The sequence below is a fragment of the Microcaecilia unicolor genome, unplaced genomic scaffold (assembly GCF_901765095.1).
Source record: "Microcaecilia unicolor unplaced genomic scaffold, aMicUni1.1, whole genome shotgun sequence".
Classification (NCBI taxonomy): domain Eukaryota; kingdom Metazoa; phylum Chordata; class Amphibia; order Gymnophiona; family Siphonopidae; genus Microcaecilia; species Microcaecilia unicolor.
In genome coordinates, this window is record NW_021963819.1 from 401,858 (window position 1) to 428,357 (window position 26,500).

General features: G+C 41.4%; 1 protein-coding gene across 1 annotated transcript in view; it reads left to right on the forward strand.

Annotated features, from left to right (window-relative positions):
* LOC115459662 (ubiquitin carboxyl-terminal hydrolase 10-like) overlaps nucleotides 1-26,500 on the forward strand; it is a 185,700-nt gene that overhangs the window by 75,583 nt on the left and 83,617 nt on the right. Inside the window, exon 5 of the mRNA XM_030189467.1 lies at nucleotides 22,214-22,305. Coding sequence (XP_030045327.1) covers nucleotides 22,214-22,305 — 92 coding nt within the window. The remainder of the gene's footprint in view (nucleotides 1-22,213; nucleotides 22,306-26,500) is intronic.

Here is a 26,500-nt window from a genome sequence, read left to right on the forward strand (position 1 = left end):
CCAGAAATCCCTACCATATAGCTAGTTCACCAATGGAAATATCTTACGAACTAAACAAAGTATAATAGAAGGTATCTTATATGTATAGGCAACCAGTGTTCTGATTTTAAAGGAGGGGTAAAATGATCAAATTTATGTGCTCTGGTAATTAACAGCTATGTTTTGAACAAGTTGAAGATGTCTAAGATCCACTACATATATGCTCTGAAATAAGGCATTATGGCAATCCAGATTACATAAAACTAGTGCATGAAGTGGAGTATGAATAGCTTTTCTGTCCAAGAGTTTCTGTATTGATCTAATCTTCCTTACTTAAAAAAATAAATAAATAAATACTGATTACTGGCGATAAGATGAAAGTCCAAACTGGGGTCCAAAGTTACTCCCAAGATTTTTATAGTTTATTAGGTTTGGTATACTGTTTCTCATCAGAACAAATCGAAAAGCTTTAAAATAAGTATAACATTTGAATAAAGGAAAAGAACACCATAATGAAGCAGAAAAGCAGACACTCAGAACAACAGGCGACAATCAAACATCCAAGATAATCAGTCCAAAGAATATAAGGAAAAGACAACACTCCAAAATATACACAGCTTTAAATCCTGAAACCCATTAATTAAAAACTTATGATCCCATCCCTCTTCACAGAAAACCACACCAGAACAACCATCAATGTTCAAAACCTAATTAAAAAAAGTAAGTTTTTAGAGATGTACGAAAGGCAGGATAAGAGCTTTCGAGACGTAACTTCATTAGGAGCGAGTTCCAGAGAGCGGGAGTGAGGAAGAAAAGAGTGGAAGAGCGCATGGATTTTCATTGTGCTTTAGATGGATGCAGTAGGACAAACTTGTTATCAGTCAAAGACCGGAGAGTGCAAGCAGGTTTATAGGGGATAATCTGAGAAGCTAGATAGGAGGGAGTGGTAGAATAATAAAACCTTGTGCATTAGCATAAGAAATTTGAATTTAATGTGAAATTCAATAGGAAGATGTGAAGACATTGCAGTAAAGCATAGTGTTTAGTGTGCCAGATTATATGGGCAGCAGTATTCTGGAGGGTTTGGAAACTTCTTAGATTAGCTTTAGTAATACCGGCATACACTGAATTACAGTAGTCACAGTGGGAATTAATATAGGCTTAAAAGAGAGAACAAAGTGATGGTGCGTCAAGAATATTACAAATTGTTCATAGATGACGAAGAAATAAGAAGCCTATCTTCAAGAATTGAGAAATTTGTGGGGTGAACTCAGAATCCAGAGTAATTCCAAGGTATTTGAAGGAGCTGACAGGGGTGATTGGTCTATCGAAAAGGAGCGGAATTGTAGTTGGGGTTGGGAATGATCCAACTAGCAACAGTTTTTTCATGGTTTAGAACAAGATGATTCTGCCTTAGCCATCGAGCAGCTACTTGCAGGTAGTTCTGGAAAGGCATTTAACATAGGTAACTGTGACTTTCTTGAACCTGCACAAACCTTCATCACTCATAGAAATAAACACAGGACTCGTGCAACTGAAATGGCAAACAACTTGGCCACAAGTTTATTCAGCACAACTTATTATCTGATTACCATGCCAAAACTCAAAGCTTTTGCTTCAACATGAAAAATCCCAGTCCACCACCATTAGTAAGATTGATAGGATAACATAACTCCAGAACTCCCTGCTGCTTAGCAAGGGGGTTCAAATTGAGGCACAACTCTCTTAGCTGCAGACCTTATCTTGAATCAGGCTTGGGTACACCTGCCCCCAGTCCAGGGTAGTATCACTTGTCCGGGGATCTACCCATCAGCTGCGGTCAGTTGAGACCAAGAAAACGTCCTCAAGCTTGCACTGTAAATTGTTATTGAACAAGTTGTTCCCAGTGTCTGAGAGATGGGTGCCACTCTTCCATAAAAACCTTTCACAAAGCTCTTCAGCCCACGTATTCAACACCTGCAGGCACACAGCTGTAGAATCCATGTGGCAGTCTGCCTGTTAACCTTCTTTCTTTCTCTCCCCCATAACCTCAGTTGTTTGTGACACAATCTGGGTATTATGTTTGACCAAGTAATCAGAGTACGGGGAGAACAGTTGTGAGATGCTGGACACAAGTTGAGCCTAGCCATCTGCACCAACTCAGTGCAAGATCTGGCTCCCAAATCATTGCCACCGAGATGTAAGACAATGGCACTTGGGGTGACCAATCTTGGAAGAATGGGATAAGGTCAGCCCATCTCATTCCCCTAGCTTCCATCCAGTGCACGCTCATGCCCTTGGGAGCCAGACCAAGGTGGCGCTGTAATGTCTTGCCTCTGCTCGGCAGGCGGCCCATTTGACAAAAGTATCTGACAATCCACACACATCTTTCACCCTGAAGGCAGCCTCTGCAACAGAACATAAATGGTTACATTAGCAAAAGGCCCCAAGGCTGTTGGGGAGCACATTTCTAACGCATGATTTATAAGCCTCGGACAACTTCTGCCTATTCGCTTAACAGTCACAGGGGAAAACCCGTCGGCTGCCACGATGGTGGAGGCCCCTATCCTGAATGAATGGGTCCCAGAGTTGACTGGATTGTTTCCAAACCTCTGCAAACATTTGCGTAAGACTGCCGAGACCTGGAATAGGATGAGCAGGGAACCCTCCTGGTGTATCAAAAAGGGGTTACTTCCTACAGGTCTCATTGCCATGTAGACCCTTGTGTTTAGTACTGGGCAGGTAGAGATAGAGTTGACATGGGTCAACAAGATGACTTGCCTTCTACCCATGGGATCCATTTTGGATCTATGAATTGTCAGCCGGAGGGAAGGACCCACCAGGATGACACTGCTGAGCAGTGTCATTGGTGGCTGTCTTGGAGGGGGCCACCAATTCACTCCAAAGAAAGTCCCAAAGAAGGCCAAGGAGAAGGCGTCCCAGAATAGGCTAGTCTCGAACTGTGAATTGCTGACCACCATGGAATGCCAAATATCTAGCAGTGCCCCATGTGTGATAGGAGCCTCTTATCGAACCTGGCTCCCTGCTTACACTTCCAGCCCTCCAGGAGCTTCTTTATGAGAGAACTTCTCCTAGGGTCACCCCAACCCTTAACCTTAAAAAAAAATAACACAGAGGTTAATTAACCAACCACCGTAGCACAAGACATGCCCACTCTCCTTGCCCAAACAATGTATTCCACAAGTAAATTCTCTGGGATGGGGATGCTGAGCCAACCGTGGGCTACCAGGACGGAGCGGACTCTGGCAAATCCCTTCATATAGTCTTTCTATGTTCCTGGTGCCACAGAGTGTCGCAGCAGCCTCCAGGCATCGGGGGCCATACCCTGACTCACCAGGAACCCTGGAAATAGACCCCAAAACCAATTCCACTGGTCCCATCTGAATATAGCTGTATGTCCACATTGGTCATATGGTCATCCAACCATACCACTTTGCCATTGAAGTTAACAAGGAACATTTTGAGATGATCTTTCATAAGCCTTGTAATTCTAATGTAATGAAATGGCCTTCGAACTCCTGCCATAGAACTGGACAATGGCCGCGAAAATGCTCTTCCCATGACAGTGACTCTGCAAGCAAAGTTGAGGTTACCCACCAGAGATTGCATATCCCGTAGCATAACCTTGGTTCTTGGTCCCCACAGGAGAAATGGCATCATATCAATCTTTGGAATTACAAGCAGTCTGTAACACCCTCAAAGCTTTCCAGGACCGCCTCCTCAATAAGATAGTTCTTATTCGCATGGACAACCAATTTGAAATGTATTACCTCAAAAAACAAGGGGGAATAGGTTCTTATCTTCTCTGTCAACAAGCAGTTCGGACATGGACTTGGGCAACTTCTCAAAACATCTCCATAAGAGCCATTTACATCTACCTAGCAGGCAAGCAAAATGTTGTGGTAGACAAATTGAGCAGAGTCCTTCAGCCTCTCGAGAGGTCTCTCAGCATGCCTGTGCTTTGTCAAATCTTCCAACAGTGGGGAAGCCCAGCAATATATTGCATCTCTTCAGAACAACAAGCTTCCTCGCTTCTGTTCTAGAATCCATGCTCCCAACTGTGTAGCTCTGGATATTTTTCTGCTTCATTGGGGAACAGATCTTCTATACACCCTTTCCTCCACTGCCTCTGTTGGCAAAACTCTTCTCAAGCTACATCGAGACCAAGGGACCATGATCCTAATTGGCTCCTATTGGCCACGTTAGATTTGGTTCCTTCAAGGAGCAGTTGAGGGTAGATCCCTTTCCAACCCTGATAACACAGAACGAGTGATCCCTCCTGCATCCAGACCCCTGCTCTTTGGCCTCGACGGCATGGTTCTTGATGACATAAACTTAGTGTCCTTAAATCTTCCAGATGCTGTCTTTAGGATACTCCTAGCTTCCAGGAAGCTGCCTATGCAGAAATGTTACCGTTTCAAGTGGAAAAGATGTTCTTTCTGGTGTACAGCCAGAGCATTGACTATGCTCTCACCCTTCTTTTATGGAGTACCTCCTCCATCTTTCTGTTTCTGACCCCAAAACAGAATACATTTCAGTGCTATTGGTGCTTTCCACTCTAGGGTTGATAATAAGCCTGTTTCTATTCATCCCTGGATAGTTAGATTCCTGAAAGGTTTATTTCATACCAAACCTATTAAAATGCCTCTGGTAGCATGGGATCTTAATGTCGTCCTCACAGTTCTCATGAAATCTCCATTTGAACCACGCCTTTCTTAGTCTCTGAAATTCCTCACTTGAAAAATACTGTTCTTAATAGCACTTACTTCTGCCAGATGAGTAAATGAACTTTAAACTCTTGTGGCAGACCTGCCTTACATCAGGTTCTACCGCAATAGAGTTGTTCTCTGAACCCACTCCAAATTCCTCACTAAAGTGGTATCAGAGTTCTACCTCAATCAATCCATTGTACTTCCTGTCTTCTTTCCTAAGCCACATTCTCGTCCTGGAGAAGCAGCACTACATACCTTAGACTGCAAGCGTGTTCTAACGTATTTTCTGGAGCATATTAAACCTCATAGAAAATCCTCCCAGCTTTCTGTATCTTTTAACCCTAACGGATTGGGGATTCCCATCACCAAACGTACTATCTCAACTTGGCTGGCTGACCGTATCTCCTACACGTATGCTCAGGCTGACTTGACCCTTCATGGCCATGTCACCACTTACAATGTAAGAGCCACGGTGACTTCAGTAGCCCATTTCCATTCTCCCTACATTGAAGAAATTTGCAAGGCAGCAATGTGGTCTTCTATCCACACCTTCACTGCTCGATACTGTCTGGAGCAGCATTCCAGGGAGGATAGCCATTTGGACAAGCAGTCATGCAAAATTTTTTTACTACTTGAATGTCACCTCCACCCTCGGGCCCCTTTTTTAACGCCAGGCTCACATTTTGTTTGTTACCAAGTTTATTAACAGCATTGTGAACCTGGCAGCTAGTGAGTCCCACATGTGAGAATATTATGTCTATCCTCGGAGAAAGCAAAGTTACCTGTAGCAGGTGTTCTCCAAAGACACTGTGGGAAAGATACCAGTGCCAGAAATGGTATTCAGTGCTGACGAATCAGAGAAACTGAAACAAATCTCTGTAAACATGGAAGATGTAATAGAGCAATTTGACAAACTGAAGAGTAGCAAATCACCTGGACCAGATGGTATACATCCCAGAGTACTGCTATAATTGAAAAATGAACTTGCAGATCCATTAGTAATATGTAATTTATCTTCAAAATCAAGCATAGTACTGGAAGATTGGAGGGTGGTCAATACAACACATCTTTAAAAAAGGTTCCAGAGATGATCCAGGAAATTATAGACTGGTGAGCCTGACGTCAGTGCTAGGCAAAATGGTAGAGACTATTATAAAGAACAAAATTACAGAGCATATACATAATTATGCATTAATGTAACAAAGCCAACATGGATTTAGTCAAGGGAAATCTTGCCTCACCAATCTACTACATTTCTTTGAAGAGGTGAATAAGCGTGTGGATAAAGGTGAGCTGGTTGATATTGTGTATCTGGATTTTCAAAAGGCATTTGACAGAGTACCTCATGAAAGACTACTGAGGAAATTAAAAAGTCATGGGATAGGAGGTAATGTCCTGTGGTTTAAAAACTGATTAAAAGATAGAAAACAAGAGAGTAGGGTTAAATGGTCAGTATTCTCAATGGAGAAGGGAAGATAGTGGGGTTCCCCAGGGGTTTGTGCTGGGACCGCTGCCTTTTAATTTATTTATAAATGATCTAGATATGGGAATAACTGGTGAGGTAATTATATTGCTGATGACACAAAGTTATTCCGAGTTGTTAAATCGCAAGAGGATTGTGAAAAATTACAAGAGAATCTTATGAGACTGGGCATCCAAATGGCAGATGATTTTTAATGTGAGCAAGTGCAAAGTGATGCACGTGGGAAAGAGAAACCCAAACCATAGTTACGTTATGCAAGGTTCCACACTAGGAGTTACCACCCAGGAAAAGGATCTAGGCGTCATCATTGATGACACCTTGAAACCCTCTGCTCAATGTGTAGCGGCAGCTAAGAAAGCAAATAGAATGTTAGGAATTATTAGGAAAGGAAAACAAAATTGAGAAGTTTATGATGCCTTTCTATCGCTCCATGGTGCGACCGCACCTGGAATACTGTGTGCAGTTCTGGTCACCACATCTCAAAAAAGATATAGTGGAATTAGAAAAGGTACAGAGAAGGGCGTTGAAAATGATAAAGGGGATGAGATTACTTCCCTGTGGGGAAAGGCTAAAGAGGCTGGGGCTCTTCAACTTGCTTGGAGAAGAGATGGCTGAGGGGAGATTTAGAGGGAAAGTCCTAGAATGGTTCAAGTGATTTCTAACTACCGGGTCTTACCAAGTGAAGACAAACTCCTTAATCTCCTCCCCACAGAAAGCAGAGTGCGGGGTCCCCCAGGGCTCACTACTGTCACCAATATTATTCAGTGTAATGATAGTCCCCTTAGTCTGATCACTATCCAAAAAAGGCTTTAACTCCTTAATTTACGCCGATGACATATCAATCTTTGTTCCTTTCAAAAAAATATCTATGCAAAATCACAGTTAGTATCACGGACAGCATAAATATTATGGAATCCTGGACACCAGCCTTCAAACTGTTACTGATTAGGAAAAAAAATGCATTGCCTGTTACTTACGTCACCACACAAACCGAATGCTTTACAATCATCAATGCTATGGGAACAACTTTCCCAATAGCAAACAAACTCAAAATCCTAGGAATCACCATAGACCGCAAACTATCCTTCGACAACCAGATAGTAAACACAGCAATGAAAATGTTCCTCGTTATGTGGAAACTCAAATGCATAAAAACCATTTCCCCAAAGATGTATTCTGCACACTTGTTCAAACCATGGTCCTCGTCCATTTAGTCTACTGCAATGGAATCTACGCAGGATGTAAGGAACAAACATTAAAGAAATTACGAATAGCACAAAACACATCTGCAAGACTCATATTGGGGAAAAAATGATTTGAAAGTGCAAGACCTCTCTCTACTTCAAAAACTACACTGGCTACCTATCAAGGCACACACATCCTTCAAGATTTGTTCTCTGACCTACAGAATAAACTTCAGCCTCATGCCGGACTATACGATGCCAAGGCCTTAAATACAAATCTACATACACAACCAGCTTCACATAATGTCTGCACCAATATTTGGAACTCACTTCCGAAAGACCTGAATTTCATGAACAACTACCTAACATTCTGAAAACAAGCCCACCTTTTTAGAAAATTCCTATCCAATGAACTAACGTAGTCCAGCAGAACACCGACAACACTGCACAACCATATTCATAGAACGAAACTAGGCTTACGTCACCCCATACATTATTTATTGCATTTGTATCCCACATTTTCCCACCTATTTGCATCTATATATATCTGTTATACCCGTAACCTGTTTACTTTATGTAATTGTGAGCCACTTTGAACCTACCATTAGGCGGGAAAGTGTGGGGTACAAAGACAGAAATAAAATAAAATACAGGTTTATAAAATACTGAGTGGAGTGGAACAGGTAAATGTGAATTGCTTGTTTACATTTTCCAAAAATACTAGGACTAAGGGACACACAAAGAAGCTACTAAGTAGTAAATTTAAAACGAATTGGAGAAAATATTTTTTCACACAACGAGTAATTAAAGTGGAATTCGTTGCCAGAGAATGTAGTAACAGCAGTTAACAAGGTTTAAAAAAGGTTTGGATAATTTCCTAAAAGAAAAGTAAATTAGCCATTATTAAGATGTACTTGGGAAAATCCACTGCATATTCTATAAGCAGCATAAAATCCCTTTGGTCTGTCCCAGTATGGCAATGCTTATGTTTTTATGATCTTATTTGTTCTCCATCCCTCCTGCCTCCCCTTTGAGTTGTCTTCTTAGCTTTCATAGTATATTATGGGTCCCGTGCTCGAGCATTGGGTGGGAAGGAACTCGTGCACATTTAGTGGGGGTACTGCCGCTAACATTTAAAGTGACGGTGCACTATGGCAGTGTCCGCACTGGGCTCTGTGGATGATGTCACCCGCATGTGAGACTATATGCCTGCTGTCCTCGGAGAACTCCTGCCACAGGTAAGTAACTTTGCTTTAGCAGCTGAATAGAAAACTTGTCTTACTGCAAAGTATTTGATGATGCTTTCTTTTTATTAAGAACCTGAATTGCAGAATGAATGTTTATTAGCCACTGCTGTGTTTTATCCCTCTATAACTAGACTCCTCTTTGTTTAAATATTTGGCATTTGTCTTTCTGTTGCCTCTCTCTCTCTCTATATATATATATATATACACACACACACAAACACAGTGCACTCCATTTAACCATTTAAGTGCACGTCGGATACGCGCATGCTCAGTTTAACTGTATGCCGTACTTCGGTCCCGTTTTTGGCGCCATCAATTTCTATGGGGGACAAACTTCGGTTTAGCGCACCACTGATAATTGCAAGATTCGCTTACATGCATGGGTTAAGACCACTCCTCTGCAGGGAAGACTCCGCATAAGCGCGAGCACGGAATATGGAAGCAGATTGGCACATGACAACCAACGAGATTTCAAATTTACCGCCCCTTCAGCTGCCACAGGCAGAATAAGCGAAAGACTGTTGTTAGATTGTACACTGGGGTCGTTGTCGTGGCAGAACTGTAAGACTTTAACACTGGCTGAATGAATAGAAGTTCTTAAAAAATTAGAAAACAAACAAAGTCAAGCATCTATTGCTAAAGATTATAGTGTCAATCCCAGTCAAATTTCATGTATCTTGAAGCACAAAGACCAGCTTCTGGAAGACTGGCAAAACAATACAAATCCACAATGGAAACAAAAACGGGCGGGGAAAAGCTGAGGAGGCAGAAGATGCTCTTCTTCGGTGGTTTTCTCGAGTCAGGAGCAGACAGTTTCCTGTCAGTGGTCCACTGCTTATGGAGAAAGCTAGCCAGCTAGCTGAAAGTCTTGGACTAACTGAATTCAAAGCCACTGTTGGATGGTTGGAAAGATGGAAGGAGAGGAACAACATAAAGTTCAAGAAACAGCATGGTGAGAAACAAGACGCTGATGACTTTGGTGCTGAAAATTGGGTTGTTTCAGTTCTTCCTACCATCTTGAACGAGTTTGCACCTCGTGACATTTTCAATGCTGACGAAAACGGTTTCTACTGGCGAGCGATTCCTGATGGAACACTTGCATTCAAACATGCCAACACTACTGGAGGTAAAACGTCAAAGGACTCCTTTGCTGTAATATGGTTGGGAGTGAGAATTTGGAACCCTTCGTCATTGGAAAGAGCAAATAGCTCCGTTGCTTCAAGAAAGTTAAGCGACTTCCTGTATCATACGAGGCTAAAACAAATTCATGGATGACTGGGGAAATTTGGAAGCAGTGGCTAAAGAAGTTAGACACTAGAATGCGGGCACAAAGGCATCAGATTTTGTTGCTTTGTGATAACTGCCACCAAACACTACCTCTTTGATCCAACCTATGGATCAGGGCATAATAGCTAATTTCAAACAACATTATCGGGCTCTTGTGCTATGTCATCTGATGAGTGTTATGGATGACCAGACTGGCAAGGATAAATGTGCTGTTGAACTGGCTCATAATCTATCACTACATATGCAGAAAGAAGCCTGGAATCATGTTACACAGGCAACCATTGTGAACTGCTACAAGCGGGCAAGCTTTGTTAAGGATGTGGAGAGGGACGAAACAGATACAGCTGTTGCAAACGTGTCAGATGAACAGGTTATTGACATCCCAGCTGGTGTTACTGAAGAGTTTTATCACTACGTAGCTGTTGATTACGATCTACAAACAGCTGACGACAGCACTGATGTCGAGATATGCACCTACACGTAGGCAACAACGGCTGATGATGAAACAGAGGATGAAATGAGCAGCGAGGCACATGCTGACGAAATTCAACAACCTCCACCTGTCACTTTTGCAAGAGCGCTGGAGAGTCTCAACACCGTGCGGGCCTATCTGGAGGCCACTGGATGTCAGTGCTATGACAGTTTTTACCGTCTGGCATACGTAGTCTATGGAATTTACAGACCCATTAGTGTACAGAGGACTAAAACTGATTACTTCAAGTAAGCCTAATGTCTGTTAACGGAGACTGTATACTGTGTGTATAATAATAAACAGTACTGTACAATGTTTATCAGATGTCAGGCTCATATTCATACTTTTACTTCATTTCAGTATTTATAAGAATTTTTAAAGAACAATTTCTAGTTCTATTCCTAAAATGAATTTAGTGCATCATTTGAACCAGCTGTTGTGATCTGTGTGATGCCCTTAGTCACATTAGAAAAAAGGTTGTGCTGTTTGGATATAGGCGATATTTAAAGTTTTATTTGGAGGAGAGAAATTCTTCTGGAACTCGTGACAATTATTTTAGGGCAAATGAGGGTCAATCGAGTTAAAAAAAAATGTCCATTTCTAGATGGATAAGAAGTTATTTCATTAAGGCTTATAAAATATGGGGCTTTTTGAGCCATGGGTTGAGAGCTTACTCTTGAAACCTTGTGACAGCTTCATAGGGACTGAGTTAGATACATCTGTAGCAGACTGCCTCTCAGAAGTTACTACTTACTTTTTACTAAATATTTATCATATTGTCATGGGCATCAGTAAATGCAATGCTGGGAAGAATTGTTTCAGCCCTGTCTATCTCACATGAAAAGTATACCACTGAGGCAATGGTGCAGATCCATAGGTTAATTTTTTAACCTCTTATTTCTTTTATCTGTTAATCTCAGTGGTTCCCAAACCTGGTCCTGGAGGCACCCCTACCCTAGCCAGTCAGGTTTTCAGGATACCCATAATGAATATTCATGACAGATTTGCATGCAGTGGAGGCAGTGCATGCAAATCTCTGTCATGAATATTCATTGGGGGAATCCTGAAAACCTGACTGGCTGGGGTGCCTCCAGGACCAGGTTTGGGAACACAGTGTTAATCCCCTGTTTGGACCATCCCAACCTTGGCATTCATTGTTCGTTGTTCTGTCTGTTATCTTTATACCAATACCAGATCAAAATAGTCCCGACAAAAAAGCCCCGACACAAAATAGCCCTGACCAAAAAAAAAAAAAAAACCCAGACGAAAAAGCCCTGGAAAATCAGCCTGCCTACAATTTGGCCCCCAACAAAAGGGCCCGTCCCCGAGTATTTTTACCTTTTCTACTGCTGCTTACTTTGGCAAGAGTAGAGGATCCATGAGGGAGGGAGGGAGGGAGGACATCGGCATCGCTTTAAAATAATTCTTCTGTTCCTCTGTTTCAGCAAAACAGATCACTGTCCGTATTGGATATACAGCTTGAGAAACGTTTACAGGCACTTGTTCCAATGTATAATTCGGATGATATTATTACTGTCTTTAAAAGCGTAGCTCATAATCTGTCTATTTAGAGAATTGTATAATTTAGCATGACTTAAACTGTATGTAGAGTGTAACATAAGTGAAATATGATGTTGATGGTATTTACTTATGTCATTCAATAAGGTTTTTGCTATACTTGTTTTTGTGAAGGGCTATTTTGTCAAGGCTGTTTTTTGTTAGAGGCCATTTTGTTACTAGGCTGTTTTGATTGGGCTTTTTTGTCAGTGTGCCCTTTATAACTATAATATTTAATGGTTAGCTTTGGAACAGAGAAATGGGGTGCAGTAGAAGTCTTGGGAGAATGGAATCGTTGTTCAACATCTTACAAAGATGGATATTGCCTTATTGAGCCAGTAGGTGGCACTGTACCCCCATCTGGTTCAAGGAATATAAATCTGTTGGATGCCACAAACGTTACATTTTCTATTTATTCTGATGCTTTTAGTAGCTAGGGGGGCTATGGTTGAGAAAGGAACAAGACATATGTGCCATTATCTATAACGTTAGAAAGATTACATTTTGAAATCTGACAGAAATGCTGTAATTTAGTGAAAGTGTTCTCGTTGCCTTGATTGAAACCTTTTTAATGTGTGCAAAAAATCTTTGGCAGAAGTTAAATTTCCAGTTTTCTGATTGTGTGTTCTGTCAGATCTATCTTTGAACAAAGGACGTGGATGCTTTTACCTTCTGAAATGTTCTTCTACAAAATTATCTTCCTGTTTGGATGATTTTAATGAACCAGTATCATCTAAAGTAGTTATTTCTAAAGAGTTCTTTATTATTTTTGCAAAGTCTGTCTTGTGACCACAGGGGTATGCTAAAGATGTTAACACAGCTGCTGTTCAATGTAGGCTTATTACAGGTACAGGAACAAGGAATCATAGCTTTGAAATATGTTGGTGTTGGGTAGTATGCAATAAACATTGTTTTTCTCTGACAAATGTTAGGTTATTTTAGTACTTGGGGTGAAAAAAAAATAGAAGATTTACAACTTTGATTTCCACAACGCTTCAGTATCATGTTTTTAAATTTAACTTATAGAAAGAATGTTTGGTATGTGTGCTTTCCTTTATATCTGTACATTGGTGAAAAAGTGTTAGAATTTTTATAGCATCTAAATTTTGTAAGGAACCTGTGGAGTTTGTGTGTATGTGTATTAGAGGATGCAGCTGTGTCACCAGACTTGCAAGTTGATGTAATTTTAATGACAAAATCAATTAGCTTTAACTTTGGAAATAGAATCTCATGTTCCAGAAAATTCAACAGCTGTTCATTGTTTTTCGTATTGATTTTGTTTGCATGGGTCTGCTGCCAATTTTGATTTCTATGTTGACTATCAATCGAGTTAGCCGGAGTGAACATTTGGCTTCTGGCCAGATGATGTATCATCGTTAGGTCATCAGAGATCTATGGAGATCCCTCTCCCATGTCCCACACTTCCAGTGCATATTCATTGACCCCACCCCCACCCCATCCCCCAATACCCAGAGAAGATTCCCATTGTGGCCCTTGGACCAAAAATTTGAAGGGTACCTTTGAGTCTGACTTTATTTTTGTAGCAGGCTGCTAGGAAAATACAAACTGATATAAATAAATAAATAGAGCAGCTTTGGCCCCTGCCAGCTCTGGAGGGCAGCCTGACACCAGCGAGGGAGAGAAAGATAACATCAAACCTAGAGATACAATACAGTATGGTACTTATAGACAACCAACTCCAGTAAAGCAGGTTACAAGCAATAACAACAACAAAAAAGAAAATACACTAGCATTGAGGGAGGGGATAAGTTGCACTGGGGCAACAATCCCTGGACAAAATGCTGCAGGACCTGTGGGAACCAGTGACAGAACAGTGCTGCTGCTTCTTTTTGCCTCTCATGATGGGATCCTGCTGGCTGAAGCCCCAGATGATCCCAGGGACCTAGGGAATGAGTTTTACAGGTATCATGCAATGTCCTTAGAGCCGTCCATGTGGGAATGCTTGCCATTGTTTTCCTGACCTGCCAAATTGCAGGCTGGATGGAGGGTGGACATGGCCATGAGGCAGAGATCTTATAAAGGTGCTGCTTCTCCCCAGCAGATGCCACCACATTAGGCTGACATCTGGTGGGGACCCCCAGAGGCCCTGGGGAATCCAGTTGTTGAGGGAACTTGAAGCTTATATGAGGCAAGCATGCAGATTTGGGGCCCGCCAAGCGGCTGAGATAGCTCAACAATGCCTCAGAGCTGGACCAGATCTCATAATTACCCCATGCCTCTTTTGGAGCATCCTCGAGGTTTCAAGGACAGCAATCCTGATGACAGGCTGGGAAGCTGGTCCCCCAGGTGAGGGGGATCTCTCCTCGACTGAGGAGGAGGAGGACTCCCTGGTGCAGTTATTCCAGAGAAAGGAAGTAAGCTGCCTCATTGATTTGGTCACTTTAGCCTTAAGAATCACAGTTGCATTCTAGGATGAGACTGCGGATGAAGATTCTGTTCTGAAAGGATTCCGGAGACCACTAAGAACTTTCCCTTGCATAGGGTGTGCATTCCCAGATGATTTCGTTGGAATGAGATGTACCCGAGGACATCCTCAGGGGTACCAAACCTTTGGATAAGCTTTATCTCCCTGCCCAGGCAGGACTTAGAGAGCCAGAAAGGCTTCCAAATTCAATGCCCTGGTTACAGCAGTGATTAAAAAGACCATGATTCCAGTAGAAAGGGGTTTGGTATATGACATACTGGGGCAGACTGAATGTCCATTAAGTCCTGTATTCTGTTTTCCAACAGTGGCTAATCCAGGTCACAAGTACCTGGCAGGATTTCAAGAATGAAATATATTTCATGCTACTTACCCTAGGAGTAGGCAATAGATTTTCCTGTCCACCTTGAAAATAGGTTATTCACTTTTATTTTAGGAACTTGTCCAAACCTTATTTTAATCCCTGTTATGCTAACTGCTTTTGCTACATTCTCTGGCAACAAATTCCAGAGCTTAATTACACATTGAGTGAAGAAATATTTTCTGTAATTTGTTTTAAATATACTACTTAGTAGTTTCAGTATTTATCCCCTTGTCCTCGTACTTTTGGAAAGAGTAAACAATCAATTTACATCTACCCATTCCATGCCATTTTTAGACCCTTATCTTGTCTCCCCTCAGCTGTCTCTTCTTTAAACTGAAGAGCCCAAACCTCTTTTGATGTTCTTCGTAGTCCTCCCATCCCCTTTACTATCATTCTGGTTGCCTTTCTAATTCTGCTGTATCTTTTTTTTTTTTTTTTTTTGAGATGCGGTGACCAGAATTGCACACAATATTCGAGGTATGGTCACACCGATACAAAGACATTATAATCTCAGTTTTTGTTCTCCATTCTTTCCCTAATAATTCCTAACATTCTGTTTGCTTTCTTAGCTACTGTTGCACACTGAGTAGAGGATTTCAGTGTATCATTAGACACCTAGATCCTTTTTCCTGGATGGTTATGGAGCCTTGCATCATGTAGCTGTGGTTTGGGTTCCTCTCCTACATGCATCAATTTGCACTTGCTCACATCAAATATCATCTGCCATTTGGATGCGCAGTTTACCAGTCTCATTAGATAGTCTTGTAATTTTTCATAATTCTCTTGTTGAATAATCTTGGGATCGTGAGCAAATGTGATCACTTCGCTCATTATACCTGTTTCAGGTAATTTATAAATATATTAAAAAGCAGCGTTATCTTCATAGATCCATGGGAAACCTCACTGGCTTTCTCTATTGAAAACATTGACCATTTAATCCTACTTTCTATTTTCTATTTTGTAACCAGTTCTTAATCCACAATAGGGCATTGCCTCCTATCCCGTAACTTTTTAATTTCCTCAGGAATCATTTATAAGATACTGTGGGTGTTCAAAACTCATTTGACAGATACACAACATCAACTAGCTAACCTTTATCCGCCCCTTCAAAAAATGTAGCATATTAGTTGTAATAATCTCCTTCACCTCAATTTTTACCCATTCTGGTTGGTGTTTGGCCTTACTCCTGTCTTCCCCTCCTCCCCCTACACACACACAGACACACATTTTTAACAATATTAATATCAAGACATTTAAGAAATTTAAATCCTTAATATTCTAACAAATATTAGGAAAATAAACTTTTAGACTACAATAAGGAAGTGTTCCAAGTAAAGAAAAACCTCAGAAAGTTTATAAAAGAAAGAAATCTGACTGAACCATTGCGAGATCTAACAATAACCAAATCAAAATTAGGTAGTACAGCATTTGCTCTAGATTGGAAAATAAAACAAAAGGCTCAAAACAAAAGAAGCTTCCTTAAGCTTAATCATACGTTTACACGGAAAACATAGGAAAAAAATAGCCCCATAGACATTTCTTCCTTCTCTCTTGGGTTTTGTTTACAAACATCTGGATAAATACACAATTTAGATCCAAGAAATTGTATATTTTGAAAACGAAAATATATTGCATGACAGAATCCTTGTCCTGAGCAAAAAACAAAAGAAACCATCAAACTTGATCGTTAGGGGCTGATAATCCTCCGGCAGGAGACAGCCTGCATAAGTGTCTTGGTCGATCCTGATCCCAGATATTCGATATCAGGCTATTTCCAGTGATGAGAGAAGTTGATGAAAGAGCTGGGTGAGGCCAAGCCTCAGCAGCTCCCAGATTATTTTTGCCAAGGGACTGGGCATGTTGGGGGAATAGGGCACGTGCCAAGGACTGAGACTACTACTGTGTCATAAGGACTGGAGATGCTGCTTTCTGGGTAAGCACCTCCGTGGGTCCCATGGCCTCTAAGCTTCAGAAGGATGAGCCCTTTACGTGTGGCATAGAGAACGAGACATCTTGGTGTCTTATCTTCCCCAACAGGTTGAAAAGAGTCCCACTGATGGTCATCTGGGCCTCATGAAAGTCCAGGTCACTGTTATATGAGTGGGCCCATATTACTTTGGACCAGTGGGTCCTTGAGGTTGTATGGTATGGGTATGCCTCGGAGTAGGCGCATCTCATTTCAGACACCTTTATGGTGTCTCCCTGTAGCTCCCTTCTCAAGTGAGAAGCCATAGTCATCACCCATCAAAGGGTGCTCATTTGAGGCAAGCAGACACCATTTAATCACCTTACCTTCATTTAGTTCTGTCTCCATCTCCTACCTCCCTATTCCAATTGAATATGTAAATGCTAGGTCAGTGGTCAATAAAACTGATATTATTAGGGACTGGTTGGTGGAGAAACAGTTTGGGTTGTTGCTGGTTTCTGAAACTTGGTTTTGTTCAACAGAAGATCCTTTGCTCAATACTTCATGTCCCCCGGGTTACAAGGTCCCTTCATAAAACTAGAGCTAAACAGAGAGGGGGTGGAATTGCCATCATTTATAACTGAACTTTTCTGCTCTCAAGGTTTTTGCCTGCAAATTAAGCGATCCTGCATTGCTGGCGTCCATATGCCTTGTTCTGTTGCCCTCCAAGAAGCTGTCTGCCTTGGAAAGCTATTTTACTGAATTCCTCTCAAATATTTGTGATTAATATGCTAATATTTTATTAGTAGGTGATATTAACTTGCTTCTTGATAACACTAGGGATGTCAAGACAAAGGGCTTACTTGATTTTCTTGCCTCCTGGCGATTTCTTATGTCACATTCCCAATCCCTCCCACATTAGGGGTCATCTGCTAGATCTGCTGGCTTATAGAACTATGCATATGGAGAATTTGTACTTGGGAAACCCATCCTGGTGTCATGTCCCTTGGTCAGACCATAAGACTCTGGAGTTCAGTGTTTACTGGAGGGAAGTTACTAGATCTTTACAGTCCATAGCCACCTCTCCTTCTTTTACATTGAGATGCAGAATTGATCCTGTAAAATTCTGGTCTGGAACCTTTGATAGTCCACAACTTTCAGATGCAGACACCAAGGATTTCTTGTGTAAGAGGGATGAGTTATGTAGTTCTACCCTGGTAGTATAGCTTCCATCAAAGTTTTGCCCAAACTCGCCCATAGAGTGTCTCCATGGTACAATCATGAGGCAGTGTAGAAAATTAGAGAGGAAGTGGTCCAGTTATAAATCTGTTGAGAATAAAATGTTTTGGAGGAATGCTATCGGGGATTAAAAGAAAAGGAGTGTAGAAGCTAAAACCCTCTAATCTAATATAAAGATCAAATTGGTCACATCCACTTAAACACCAATGAGCTTGTTAACCTCATTAATAAGCTTATATCGACTGAAAACTTAACATCAGTAACTGTAGACATTCCCTCTGCTAATCAATTAGCTACTTATTTCGAACAAAAAATAACTAACATTAGGGGAGCTGTGTTGCAGATTAGGCCACTGATGTTCAGTCTTGCTTCAGGAAGTCTAGTCCGAATGCTGGTATTTTGGCTGACCCACTGTGGTCCTCCTTTCTGTTACCCATTCATGAGACTGTCAAATCCTTTCTTACAAAATATTCTTCCTCACATTGCCTTCTGGATGCTTGTCCGAGTTATTTATTAAAAACTGCACCAGCAGAATTCATTCACCTTCTTCAAGCTCATATCTCGTTTGTGCTGACTCAAGGGGCTTTTCCTCAGCAGAAAGATTCCATAATCCTTACCCCAGTCTCTAAGAGCACCTCATCTTCATTAGGTGGTGTTACTAATTACAGGCCTGTCACTTCTATCCCAGTGTTGACTAAGGTAATGGAGGGAATAGTTGGCACTTAGCTTATGAATCACCTTTCCTCTTTCTCCCTCTTGCATAAATCTTAGGCTTTAGGCCTTGTTATAGTATGGAGTCTTGACCACCTTAATATCTGATTTTAGGAAAACAGTCAGGCTAGACTTAAGTTTTTAGGTGATGCAATTCGATATGTCAAGTGTCTTTGACCTTGTTGATCATGAGTTGCTTTTGGGCCTGTTGGATCAGTTTGGATTGTATGGGAAGGTCCACCAGTGGCTTTCTAAAATCTAGATCGTATAGTTGTCATGTTCTGTCTCACCTTCCTGGTCTCCTGGCTTGGGGGGGTGCCACGGCTCCCTCTTTCTCCAATCCTATTCAATGTTATGATGACTCCATTAGATGAAAGGCTAGAGGCAGCAGGGTTCTGCACTTTTTATTTATGCGGACAATGTCATAATCTGTATCCCTTGACTGGTCGTTCAGAAATTGTCCCAAAGATTAGGCTTGATCTGGATTTGTTGGAATCTTGGGCTTCCGAATTTAAGTTAAATAGAGATAAGACTAAATTTCTTGTGGTAACCAACCCCTTTGACCATACCATATGTAATAATTTTACTATTGACAGCGTGTCATAGGGTACTGGGTGTATTAATTGACAGTCACCTCACGTTTGAGCTGCAGCTTTCCTCAGTAGGGAAAAAACCCTTCAGGTTTCTTTGGAAGCTGAGGAGAATCAGATCATATTTCTCGCCAGACATCTTTAGACTGCTAGTTCAGTCATTGGTTTTAACTCCGTTAAGATTACTGCAATTACAAATTACTGATAAAGCCACTCCATTATTATGCAGGCTGCATTGGCCGCCCATTAAAGCCAGAATTATTTAAATTATATGTTTTTGTCTTTCAGATATTATATGGCATGACACCGGATTACATTTAGCCCTTAATAACTATTCCCCTTCGCGGTGGTTCTAGGGGCTACCTTAGACTTCATCTTCCAGATTGTAAGAAAGTGCATTATAAGTCAGTTCACTCTGCTGACTTTAGATTCCAGGGTGCTAAGTGGTGGAATTCATTGCCAGTGGCAATCAAGGATCAGCCTGAGTCTTTGTATATTGTAAAAGATTGAAAACTCTCTCCTCTTTGAGAGGTTTCTATCCATTGATAGAATATCTTAGATTGCAACTGACCATCAGTAGTCTATATTTGATATTTTGTTTAAGGTTTTGTAATCCTTGTCTGTTGTTTATTTATTGTTAGCCACATTGAACTTGAGTTTGTTCCGGATAATATGGGTATAAATGTCAAAATAAAGAAGTATGATGGTATTGTGTGTCTTGGCTGTGTATAATGGATTTTTTTATATGTGAATGATGGAAGCTGAAGTTCTGGAGGTAGTTGCATCTGTTCGTAGGCTTCCTGTATATAGATATTTGTATGAAACCATTGCTGATGGAAACTGTGGTGTCTAGAAAGTTTAATTTTTCTGGGGAGTAGTCAATTTTGAATTTGATTGTAGGATGGTATGTATTGAAATAATTGTAAAATTGTTTGAGTGTGTCTTCTCCTTCGGTCCAAATCATAAAAATGTCATCAATATACCGGTAGTATTGTAGGGGTTTAGTCTGATATATATTCAAAAATATCTCTTCCAGCTCCGCCATGAAGAGGTTAGCATATTGTGGTGCCATCCTGGTGGCCTTAGCAGTGCCCATGATTTGCAGATAGATATCATTGTTAAAGCAGAAATAGTTGTGAGTTAGAATGGAAACATTGTAAGGCTTTTTAGGCTTTTTAATAAGGAAAATCCTAAAGTCATTATTGACCCAAACTGAGTAGAGGAGTGGCCTAATGGTTAATGCAGCGGGCTTTGATCCTGGTGTCTGGGTTTGATTCCCACTTCTGCTCCTTGTGACCCTGGGCAAGTCGCTTAACTCTCTATTGCCTCAGATTACAAAAAAATAAAAAACAAACAAAAAACAAGATTGTGAGTCCTTTAGGGACAGAGAAAGTACCTACTTATATTGTGCGATTGTCCTCCGTCTTGACCTTAATGGTTAAGCGGATTATAATTGCCAAAATTAAAAGGTAGGTGTAAATGATGATGTGTCTCAGATTGTATGCATGTTTGGGTGACCTGTAAGTTTTAGAGGTTTGATGTTCATTTGTGTGTGTGATACGTATTTTATTCTAAGTTGCCCAGAGCTGGTGATGAAAAGTCATATAGAAATATAAGTAATAAATATATTTTACAGTGTCTTCTTTCATGTTTGTTGATAATTTTAAAGCTCCTCATTATTGTTCTAATAACTCTCTCTTACTCCTGGTTCCTACCAGCCTGCTGCATAATTTTTGGTAGACATAGACTCCATTTCTCTTTGTCTGGTACTTTATAGTTTGGAGAAGGTGAGATATGGTAATTGGGAAATTAGGTATAAGAGAGGTGAACTTATGAGCTATCTCCGAGCACACCACCCGAACTCTCATCCACTCTCTCATTACCTCTCGCCTTGACTACTGCAACCTACTCCTGACCAGCCTCCCACGTAGCCATCTTTCCCCCCTTCAGTCCATCCAGAACTCTGCCGCACGTCTTATCTTCCGCCTTAACCGATATACTCATATCACCCCTCTCCTCAAGTCACTTCACTGGCTCCCAATCAGATACCGCATACAGTTCAAGCTTCTCTTACTCACCTACAAATGCACTCGATCTGCGGCCCCTCCGTACCTCTCTACCCTCATCTCCCCTTATGTCCCTACCCGTAACCTCCGCTCTCAAGACAAATCCCTCCTTTCAGTACCCTTCTCCACCACCTCCAACTCCAGGCTCCGCCCCTTCTGTCTCGCCTCACCCCATGCCTGGAACAAACTCCCTGAGCCCATACGCCGTGCCCCCTCCCTACCCATCTTCAAATCAATGCTCAAAGCCCACCTCTTCAATGTCGCCTTCGGCACCTAATCACTACACCTCTTCTCAGGAAAACTTATCTACCCCAACTTGACATTTCGTCCTTTAGATTGTAAGCTCTTCCGAGCAGGGACCGTCCTTAATTGTTAATTTGTACAGCGCTGCGTAACCCTAGTAGCGCTCTAGAAATGTTTAGTAGTAGTAGTAGTAGTACTATCCAAAAATTATTTTATTGAAATGCAGCAGGTGATGTATTGAGGCCTTTTTTATTTAAAAAATTTACATTGAATTTGTGTCCTGTTGCCTTGTATCAAGCTGTGGTAATGTGCACTTCAGCCAGGCTGTCCTAGCTTAGATTTTTTTTTTTTTTTTTTTGGTTGGTTGGTTTGTTTTGCATTTGCTTTATGTATGTGTGTGTGTGTGTGTTTTTTTTTTTTTTTTTTTTTTTTGGGGGGGGGGGGGGTGATAAAATCTCTGTTACTTGAATAGTTTGCTTATATTTACTCTGTAACTTCTAGCACTTTCAGGAAGCCTGCTGTGAAAAGTATACACTGTGCCCATAACATGATTGTGCAAAGTAAAATGGTTTTTGGAGGTAGGAGGGAAGTCTTGGAACTGATGGAACTGTACCATTTGCAAAGATTTTGCTTACTTCTTGTGGCGTAATGTTATGTTCTTGTTTGTAAGTAGCTGAGCATTCAGTCAGTTGGTGCTGTGCTTTAACATACTACTCTCTTAATTTTGCAGAGTTATTGGAGAATGTCAAGCTAGTGCACAAGCCAGTATCTTTGCAACCCCGGGGGCTGATCAACAAAGGAAACTGGTGTTATATCAACGCTGTATCCTTACCACGGATGAGGGAAAACAACAATGAATATTGTTTCAAAAACAGTCATCCATCTGTCCGATAGAACTACAGTGAACGAAAGACAAGTCAAATATTATTCTGTAAGCTGTATTGGAAATCTTCCACGTGGAAAGGTGCCAGAATGTTTGTGAATTTGAAACAGGACCATTAAGTGTTCTGCCACAATAACAGTACCTTGAAAAATACTGACATTAAAAAAATCACCAAAAATTGAAATTTCCAGAAGTTGAGGTAATAAAGCAGAGGGGATAAACCTGGGTAGGTTTCAATAAAAGTTGCTGGTCCCGTTGCAATAAGGAAGGCAGATTCTGTTTGACTTTGCAGCTCAAAGAAGGAGGAGAAAACTGCCGTGCTATAAAGAAGAGTAAATAGTTGTTCTGCACGAAGGGAAGGACAAGGAACTATTTTAGTCTTTTAAGTTTGGGGGAAAGAGGGCTTCCCAAGATTCCAGGCTTTAACGTAAAAAGTAAGGCTATCCACTTAGCTAGCCACTCTTCAGAAATGGGTTTTCGCATTCTTCCTGCTTGATGCTGGTTTGGTGTTGGAGCCCTATCTTTCTAGGAAGGCTTTTGAATACTTAGAGAAACAGGGAATTTGTGCCCGTTGTTGGGTTCTTCATCCTGTAATACTGTCATTTAGGCATTAGAGTTGAAGAGTGGGATTATTGTTATTAGTCTTTATTGTGGCTTCTCTAACCATAATGTTAAGCAGTTGAAGTTGTTCAGAGTCTTGCAGTCAGGGCCGTTTTTGGTTGTTGGAGATACAATTCTGTTCCGTTATTGTCCAAACTCCTCTGGCTCCCAATATTTGCCAGGGTGATGACTGAAATTATGACCTTAATTTTTTAGAGCTGTGAATTCAGACAGGTCAGAATTAGTTGTTATCAACCAGTCAGTGAGCTGAGATCAAACCACTACACTTATGACAGCGGTAAGAGTTGTTCACAAGATCAAATTTAATGCTACAATCTTTTTGATGGTTGGACTCCTCATGGAGTGCAGCCTCTTCTTCATATTTGGAGATTGCAGTATTTTTAAGAAAATCTGAGCTTCCTCCTCCCCCCCCCCCCCCAATAGTTAGTTTTGGGCTTTTTCTAGTGGTATGATCTTGGAGTGAGTCATTGGGGGGTTTTATGGGTTAGACATGTCACAGCTGTTTAGGTCTGTTGTGTCTATGTGTGTTTTTAATATTCATTTTGTGCATGAGGGAGATTATTTTAGGATTGTACTTTTTGTAATGTGTGCACTGCAATGTTTATAATGTGTACACTACTTTTAGCAGTTTGTAAAGACTGCGCAGATAGTCTAGTTAGATGATACAAGGGGGACAGCCGGCACCATAGACATCTCCATGCTCCTAGACTTTGTTCCTGCCTGTCAGACCCATCCTTCGACCCCGCTGCTGTGTGTCGATAGTGAAAGTACCATATGGCTCCTTTTACCCACAGAGGAGGTGAGCAATTTTCTAGTTTCTCAGGTAAAATCATATTCCATTATGTAGCTCCTCATTATTCCAGAACCCGTGGGATATTTGTGTCCCTTCTCTGTGGGTAAAAGGAGCCATATGGTACTTTCAGTTCTGGCACAGAGCTGTGGGGACAAAGAATGGGTCTGACAAGCAACATGATGTAAAGCAGGTACAAAGTCTAGGAACATGGAGGAATAGTAGGAAGGACTAATGGAAAGAAAAGTATTAGTAAGACCTAATTTCTCCGTCTTGCCTGCTCACATACCAGTAGTACTGTGATGAGGAAGAAATATTCATGTATCAGTGAATCTGCACAGGCTTGAGTCAAAGCTTCATTTTCTTTATAGCCACTCTCTGGTCATGAGATTGGGAGGCTGTTTCTATGCAGATTTGTGAGAAGGTTTGGTAACTTGAGAATTTTGCTCAACTCTATTTTCATTTAAAATGTATATTATGGATGGGATGGTTATATATGTAATTGTTAGCATATTTGTTATAGAACTTTTCTTTATCATGGCAGTTTTAGCTTAAGAAATTAGTTTATTTTGGATTTATACTGCCTAATGAATCATTCTAATAAGAACAATTTGAACATAAAATGTATATTAGATTCTGAGAAATGCATTCTGTGAGATTAGAATGCTGTGTCGGGTAAAACCTTATTTGGATCCTTCTGTACAATTATGCAGGTGCTGGTTTTGATACCCAACATGGTTTCCTTCGCATCCATACCAGACTAATCCATACTAATGGGTTGTACTCATCTACCAGCAGATGGAGACAGAGAGAAAAAATAGTTCCAAGTAAATCACCCCTTAAGGGTATCGTGCAGCCTGGGTTGTTCAGTATTTTTCTCTGTCTCCAAGCGGATGGTAGTGGATTGTGCAGCGCCTCTTTGGTGCTTGGCTGTGAGCTCCTGACCTAGTTTTCCCGGGTGTCAGTAGAGCAGGGAGTTGGTGCTGACCAGCTTAGCTCTGAGCATGGGATGCAAACTCTTATTGAGCTTGAATGCTCCCTCATTCCCCAGCCCTAGCTGACACACTGGTGGTGCCAGGTACCCCTCCCCCCACCCTTCTCCTTCCCTGAGAATCACTGTTATGGAATGCTGTGAGCATAAAATGTCTTTTTGCTTTGTCTTGGGTGAAATCTTCAAGTGGCCTTTACTACTACCTGTGGGAGATCTATATTTTTTCCTCTGTGGAGATAAGTACTGTTTTCTTAACTGTTTTAGTGTTTCAACGAACCAAGCCTTTAGGACATTATTTTCCTTCTCCTCTTCTTGCTGTCTGTGGCATGGGTTTCAGTTACCTGACCCTAATTTTGGTGGCTAGCAGCGAGGGTGACGTTTTCAGACTTATTTTCCTTTGTTTTTTCTTTTGTTATGAAGGTTGTGAGGTTGAGGCGCTACCCCGCTCTCTTGTGCTGCAACCTTGATCATAGCCCTTTCTTTCGGGCCACATTTCCTTGTTTGATTTGGTGGATCAAGGCATTGGTGTAGCCGATGGTCTCCTGGTGGCTGTGCTCTCCCTATCGAAGCTGTTTTGGGCAGCTATGCTGGAACCCTAACAGATTGGCGCCTGGGGAGTCGGTTGTGCTGGTTGCTGAAATTACTCTGTTCTCACGTCTTTTCGTGGCTCTTCGTTCTGCTGTATAGGGGAGCTGATCTTAGAGCCCTGCAGCCCTCTAGGGTCTGTGTGAGAGCAATATTTATTTATTGGGCTTAGCAGCGCTGCAGTTGTGTCCAGCTCAGTGCTCCTCGCTTCTGCTGATGCACATCGGTAATCTCGTCCTCTTGTGTGTATGGAGAGGTCTCAGCAAATAGTTAGTTGGCCAGGGGTGCTGCAGCATAGTGTTACTAAGCTTTTGGGCATATTTCGCTAAGGTTATGTTTGATTTTGTGATCACCCACTTAGGTGCTCATCAGTAGTGCTGTGCGCCTCTGTTCTGCAGTGCACTAGTTTCTGAGCATGCTGTACCTTTGCTATTGAGTTTTTTGGCGGGGATATTGAACATTTGTGCTCTGTCATGTCTCTAACCTTGTGTCTACAGGTCCTGGTACTTAGTACTGGCTATTGACGCTTGTGTTTGGTGCTATCCATGGACTCTTCTGCTCAGTGCTGCCGACAAACCTTGGGCTTCTGTGCTATCTGATGCTTCTGCTCTCCAGTGGCAATTTGCCCTGTTGCTCTACTGGGGCACTGGGCATTCCTGCTGTTTATTCACTGCATGTTCATAGGCTGTGTGGGATCATGTTTTCTCCTGTTGTACGCTGACACTGTCCTTTGCCCCTGGTGATACAACTTCCTTCCTTGTTGGCCAGTGTCTACAGGCCATTGGGTTTTACGGTGACTGCGTCTGTAGCAGTGGCATAGTCTTCTTTGTGGGTCCACTAATGCAATGGAGTGTTAATCCCTGCTTAGACCTGTCACGCATTGAGTCCCTGAGTTTACAGGCACATCGTTGGCGGGTGGTCCATTGAACTGGTTGATTACTTTTCCAACGAGTTCATGCTGCATGCCCGGTGTAGGAGCAGTGTCTTTTATATAGGGCACTCTCTTCTTGCCTCTAAGTGGGGAGCTGAACAGAAGAGACTGAAAAAAAGCAAGCCCTTCTGGCAAAGGAAAAACACTTGAGTTTAGTTTTTCTCTTTTATAATAATGCTAAAATTTATTAGAGTAAATAAATGGTTACAATAAAAT